General features: G+C 39.1%; 1 protein-coding gene across 1 annotated transcript; it reads left to right on the plus strand.

Moving 5' to 3' along the window:
- The first annotated feature begins 1,076 nt into the window (after positions 1–1,076).
- Positions 1,077–4,478, plus strand: LOC131937164 (NFX1-type zinc finger-containing protein 1-like). Its single transcript, XM_059294370.1, has one exon. It carries the CDS (start codon positions 1,077–1,079, stop codon positions 4,476–4,478), a length of 3,402 nt encoding a protein of 1,133 aa, XP_059150353.1.
- The last annotated feature ends 2,754 nt before the right edge of the window (positions 4,479–7,232 follow it).

A 7,232-nucleotide genomic window follows, 5' to 3' on the forward strand; every position in this document is an offset into this window, starting at 1 on the left:
AACACAAGCTCAAACGCCAAAACAAACGCAATCACAAATTGAAACACAAACGCAAACCTAAAGGCAAACAAGAACGCAAAACATAAACATTCGGCATGAACTACAGCGCAGCTGACTGATCGGAGGATCGTGTCTAACTAGTTATCTTTCTTTTGTTACTGACTATAAACATCTTTAAATAAATTTAAATGACAAATTGAGCAGTTAGTTACATCGAAAATTGGACATTCTTTCATTGTCATCGAAGAAGAAGGTATCTTAAAAGTTCGAACGAAATCGCTGTATTAAAAATGGTTCGAAATTGAGTTACAACATTACAAAAAGAATCAACCAATCAATCAATCAAACAAATAGAAAAACAATACAAATCAAGCAAATAAACAGTCAAGCAAAAATAAAATAAAAATACAGATAGACAAAGAGACAGAGAGACAGACAATATGAACTAAATACAAGCCAACAAAAACACGGTCGTGATCTGGTGATTTGGAAATACAAATCACACGGAGTTATAAAGGTTTCTTCCTACATAATATTTAACCCTAAGTAGATAAATGAATAAAGATTAAATTTGAAAATGTCTTTTAAACCGTTTTTCAAAAAGGCTTTAAAAATATTGAAAAATTGTTAACAATATTGATGATTTTTTAAATTTAATTTTCCGAACAGAAACGATAATGAGTAGAAGATATACCAAAGGAAGAGGGAGACGCCAACGGGGACACTCGGGTGGGAGAGGCAGGAGTTACCTTGGTTACGGTCGGCTTAAACAGTGGGCCAACATGCAAGATGACCCAGCAACCCTTCTTCTCTGGATGGTGTCAAGTTGTAAGGAGTTGGAGGATTTTTTGAATGATGATAACGTGAGCACAGATTGTATTGATTTATTTATGGCCAGCCTAGATACCGTGCTACAGGTAAAGTCACATGAACACAAATTTTTAAAACTACTTCATATCTTGGCCACATCAAATTTTTATAATTTTCTTATCATTAATTACCTACAATCTCAAGGCTTTGACACTTCACCGGATATCATAAATACGCTTCTAATTTACATTCAAGAAACAGCTCGAATGGTGCCAGCAGATATCGAAAACTGTCGCGAAGTTTTGGATCTTTTTGACGGTAATGAATGTTTTGAATATGATCAAGAACTTTTAGAAGACACTCAAAAAATCTTTTATTCAGTTGATGATGCCATAGACGAAGGGGAGAGAATGATGGTTAAGAATTGGAGAGACGCTGATGATGCACCTGACGATATTAGGGACTTGTCAATTTTTCCAACCACGGAAGACATGGAAGAAAACTTTAAGCCATTTCTAAGAGCTAATAAAGTTTCCGGATCCTACAGAAATAAAGAACATTATTTAGATGTGATGTTTCGGTTGTTGAGAGAGGACTTCATTCAGCCACTTCGCGAAGGTATCAGTGAGTACAGGCAACATGGTGCTTCAGGTTCTGAAATGTTGTACTATGAGAACACCCATATAGTGGGAGTAAATGTTTTTAACGGCATTGAGCATATCCTTCTTCTAGACTTGGAAAAACTAAAAACTGTGAGGTGGAATACCGAAAAACGTCTCATCTACGGCAGCCTGGTTTGTTTATCTAAAGACAACTTCCGGTCAATCATCTACGCGACCGTCTCGCAGATGGATAGAGAGGAGTTAAAACGAGGCGTGCTGAGGGTCAAGTTCCAGAACTGTCTTGGAGACGTTTACAGATTTTCAGTGGAAGATAGTTTGACAATGACAGAAAACCCTTCGTTTTTCGAAGCTTATCGTCACGTGTTAGAGGGTTTACAGGAGATGGTAGGCAAAAATCTTCCCTTTGAGGATTACATAGTATACGGCAAAGAAGACGATATTGATCCACCGCCATATTTAAGGACATCAACGCGCTATGACCTATCGTGTATGCTGAAAGATGGTGGATGTCAGCGTAATTACAGGAGACGAGACAACAGCTTTCCTGTACTCGAGACACATCGGTGGCCAAAGGGGAATGCATTATGTGTAAACAGTCAACAAAGGGACGCAATCCTAAACGCCGTAACCAAAGAACTTGCTTTGCTCCAGGGCCCCCCTGGAACAGGTAAAACGTTTGTTGGACTTAAAATTATGAGAATCCTATTGGAAAACCTGTCCAGTGGCCAAGTACAATCAGACCCATTTGGACCGATTCTTGTCGTTTGCTACACGAACCACGCCCTTGACCAGTTCCTGGAGGAGATGTTAGAGTTTTGTCCAGACGGTATTGTCAGGGTAGGCGGGAGAATGAACTGTGAAGCCTTGCAGAAGTTTAACCTCAGTGGACTCAGGGGAAAGCAGAACATTTCGCTCAGCGCCAGAAACAGTTTAAAAGATTGTTATCGGGAAATGGATAAACTGGGCAGAAAAATCGAGGATTTGGTTATTGAAATGCAAAATATTCAGTTAGTTATACAAGATGAAAGATTGCTTGGTCGTTTTATGAGCTCTACCCACCAAGGGCAGTTAGGTGCAGGAATCCATGCTTGGCTGAACGCTTCTAAAGTACAGTTGGAGCAGCAGCTGATCAAAGCTGTAGAATATCATCTTGTCCAACTGTATATGGCTGAAACAGAATCACTCCCTGAATCAGATTTAGATTTTCGGTTTTCGATCCCTGCCTCAGTTAAAAGAAAAGTTTTCCGTTTCTGGCATATGAAGTATAAAAACAAGTATGGCCAACCAAGGATGACTGACTCAATAGAGGAGATCGTTCAGCGTGTCATTTCCCAACCTGTGTTGAACAAAATAACCAGGATGGGTCTCAGTATTCGAGATTGGCTGTTGGGTAAAAACATAGAGGAAATGCTCGACAATATCGATGAAATTCAGACAACACATTTGAAGGGAGGCACAGTTCATTTTGACGACGAAGAGGAATATTCTCAAATAAGAGATCAGAGAGTTTTTGGCAATGAAGTTGACGAAGAAAGTTCAAGGCAGAAGCAGATTGAGGGAAAGTTGACGAGTTTACAGAGAGCTAAGTTGATGGGAGTGGACATAACCTATGACGTAACCCAAACAAACGAAACACGCAGTTGGGATGTTGATTCAAAGGCTTTATCGTTCGGGCAAGTAGTAAAAAAACTAAAAGCTGCAAAGCCAATGACAGAAGACGAAGAACGGAGAGTACGTGGTATTTGGAGCCTGGACATGCATGCGCGGTACAGTTTATATAAACTTTGGATAAATAGACTTTTAGAATCTTTGAATAGTGAGATGAAAGATTTGATAGACGCTTATGAAAATGCTCTTGATAGGAAAAATGAAGTGAATTTAATACAGGATGTTAAAATTTTAGAAAATGCACAAGTGATTGGAATGACGACCACGGGTGCAGCCAAGCACAGAAAACTTTTACAGGCCGTTAAACCCAGAATTGTGGTGGTGGAGGAGGCAGCAGAAGTTCTTGAGGCCCACATCGTCACGGCTTTAAGCGAACACTGCCAGCATCTGATCCTCATTGGCGACCACAAGCAGCTGAGGCCGAAAACGGAAGTCTATCAACTGGCACACCACTACGGGCTTGACATTTCCTTGTTTGAACGTCTCGTGAACAATGACTTCTGCTGCGTACAACTCACGGACCAGCATCGCATGAGACCGGAAATTTCCGTGTATATGAAACACATTTATCCCAACCTCAGAGATAGCGCATCTGTTATGGATAGATCAGACATTAGAGGAATGGAAAAAAACATTTTCTTTATTAACCACAAACAACACGAGCGTCCAGTTGAGCAGAGCAAAAGTAGAGTGAATGAATACGAAGCTGATTACTTGGTTGAGCTAGCCTGTTATATGCTCGACCAAGGCTACTCTCCTGACGACATTACCATCTTAGCTACGTATGGTGGTCAGGTGGCCCTCATCAAGGAGAACATTGACCACACAGACGATGACGAATTGAAATGTATTCATGTTTCAACAGTAGACAACTTCCAGGGTGAGCAAAATACAATAGTTCTGTTGTCGCTAGTCAGGAGCAACTCTCAAGGTGAAGTGGGCTTTCTGAGCACAGACAACAGGGTATGTGTGGCTCTATCCAGGGCGCAGTACGGCCTGTACGTTATTGGAAACTTTGATCTTTTGGCCTCGAAAAGCAAGTTGTGGAGATCCATAAAACAGACGGCAGAAAGTCGAGGGGATATGGGTCAAGAGCTGAGACTCAGATGTCAAAGACACCAGCGTATTACTGTTATAAAAGACGTGAGTGGTTTTAGAAGTGTTGAGAATGGCGGATGTGGCGGGAAATGTTTGAAGAGGTTGAATTGTGGTCACGTGTGTCGCCGCAGTTGTCACGGGGTGAGCCACAATGTCTACAGGTGCAACCATCCCTGCATGAATACCTGCGACTGTGGTCACCCCTGTGAGAGGGAATGCTGGGAGCCATGTCATGACGTCTGCAGTGAATGTATGTTTACACAGTTTGAACGGTTTTAACATTGAGAAAATAAAATTCCACACTTGTGTAAAGTAGTACCCGGCAAGACCTGGCATGAACTAAAGCGGCTCGCCCAAGACAGAGTGGAATGGCGGAGATTTGTTGTTGCCCTATACTCCACAGGGAGTGATGAGGATTAAGAGAGAAGAGAGAGTAAAGTAGTACAGAACGAATAGTTTACATTTGACTGAAGTAGACCTATAAGTGACATGCCCACATGTAGGGAGTTAAACCACGTCCAACTTTTCTCTTCAGCATAGTTTACTGATGGCTGGGTGTTGATTGCTGGAGTTTTTGTAAGCATTAAAATGTCATTCATGAAACGAAATTGGTTCTAATGATATCACATCGAGTATTAATTTGAATTATCTATTTATAAAATAAAACTATTAATAATTAAACTGTTAAAATAACTGCTACGGCTTGAAACGATAAAACCTTTTTGACTTTGTTAGTCGAGTGGAGAAGGGGGGTGGGGTTAAAATCAACATTAGAAAAAAGGTAGTTTCAACTGAATTTTAGCAGTTATTTTACATTTACAAACTTTTGTTGTGTGGTGAGTTGTAATAACTTTTGATAAAAAAGATCTAATATTAACATAGATTTAGAAACATTTTACTAAGTTATTTTTACTTCATGTTTTTTTTTTCGGCTAAGTGAAATAACTCAAGTGGTATTTCTTGGCAAAATCATCATGACAAGGTTGTTTCCCCTTATTTAAAAAACAAAACTCGTATTGGGTAGATCTCTGCTTTAGTCTAGTGCAGGGGTCTCCAAACTACGGCCCGCGGGCCGGATGCGGCCCGTGAAGTCCTCTCATCCGGCCCGCGGAGATTTTTTTGTCCAAGGAAAAATCGTTTTTTGGTGATGGCTGAAGAACTTTGTGCAGAAAAAATCAAAGACATGCCCGGAAGTAACTGGCCCCCGAACTGAAATTTGATAGTTAATGCGGCCCTCGGAGTGAAAAGTTTAGAGATTCCTGGTCTAGTGGAACACAACTTTTTTCACTGACTTTTGTGGGGAAAGGGGGTGGGGGGGGGGGGTGGCAGAATAATCGTCAAAGAGCGAGAATTCATTTATGGAAGGCCCCAATGATCTTTAGAGCTATTACAGTGTTAATCTCTATTGTTGAAAACCTTGCAGCTAAAGGATTGTTTTGTCAACAAATTACGTAATTTCAGCCGTGTTATAGATAGTGATCAAATCTGATTTTAAATTACTGTTTTTTTTCATGTTTTAAAAAAAAAAAAATCAGTTTTAACATTATTACTTATATAGCCAATAAGTCTTAAAGCAACCTGTTTTTTATTTTACTATTATTGTAATTTATGCCTATTTCCTCTTACTGTTTTAATTTTGCTTATTTGAGTTTTGAATTAGCGTTTTTACTATAATATATATTGTTGTACGTATTGTATACCTGTTGGCAACGCTTTAAAAAAAATATTTATATAAAATAAGGAGGCATGTTTTAGCCCATATTTTAAAATTATTCATAAAATTGTTTAAATTATATTTTAATTTTGTCTTGTAAAAATAAAGGTGAAACTAAATTCATCCGACTTGAAACGTACTTAACATTAATTCAGCCCGGGGTTGCATTGAGTTTTATTAGGGGTAGGGGGGGGGAAGGGTGCACTTAAAACTTCTTGAGATGGGGGGGGGGGGGAGTCCCTAAAATAACCGTGTGGGGAAGGTGGGTAATGTTAAAGTAGGCTATATAGTTTCTATATTAATTATATCCTCGGAGGAGGGAGTGGTGAGGGGAGGGAATGCTGTAGAGCAGGGGTTCCCAACCCCGTGCCCGCGGGCGCCATGTCGCCCGCCGAACGATTCGTATGTGCCCGCCTCTCACTATTCGACAGAGACAGAATTGTTTTCATAAACATTATTGAAAGGTTGAAGGGGATGGAAATGGAACATTTGAGGGGGGTGGGGTGCAAATCGAAAATTTGAGGGGGGGGGGGGGTGGGTGCAAATCGAAAATTTGAGGGGGGTGCAAATCGAAAGTTTGAGGGGGGAGGGGGTGTAAATCAAAAGATTTGTCCCCGGGTGACGGGAAGGGTCGCTACGCCTCTGGAAGGAGTTTCTCGATTTAAAATAGGTGGTGCCCGCCACCCTACCGATATTTTAGAATGTGCTCTAGAGTAAAAAAAGGTTGGGAACCCCTGCTGTAGAGAGATGCCCGAAAGAAACTCAGTTCAGTCCCTTTATAAATCATTACAGTCTTTTACAGATACTTATTTTACATTCACATCCAAAATCATCTGATTGACGGATATTTTAAAATCTTATTTGGTCCTATTTCATTTTTTTAAAAAAATTAATCGTGGAGTTAATTAAAGAAGTTAAACTTACGATTCATACTCGTTCTAAACTGTAACTAATTTCTGTAATGAAACTGCTTACATTTTAAAATGTACAAACTGTTAATAATAATTATTTTTTTTACTAAAAATGTCTTGCATGATCTAGAAATAAAGGACAATGAGAGTCTGAAATTTATGTTTACTACAGTATTACCTATAGCCGACTAATGGCGAACTACCAAAAATGTTTGCAAGTTTTAGTTTTAGAAATAGTTTTCTTGCTTGAAATTAAAATTTAGTTATATATATATATATATATATATATATATATATATATATATATATATATATATATATATATATATAAAGCCCCTTTTTTATCGGCCTACATAATATATTATGTGACTACAATTTGAAAAAAAATTACAATTCAAACAGTTAAAA

Source organism: Physella acuta, unplaced genomic scaffold (genome assembly GCF_028476545.2).
Source record: "Physella acuta isolate Inbredline_101_S28 unplaced genomic scaffold, ASM2847654v3 ptg000201l, whole genome shotgun sequence".
NCBI classification, from domain to species: Eukaryota; Metazoa; Mollusca; class Gastropoda; family Physidae; genus Physella; species Physella acuta.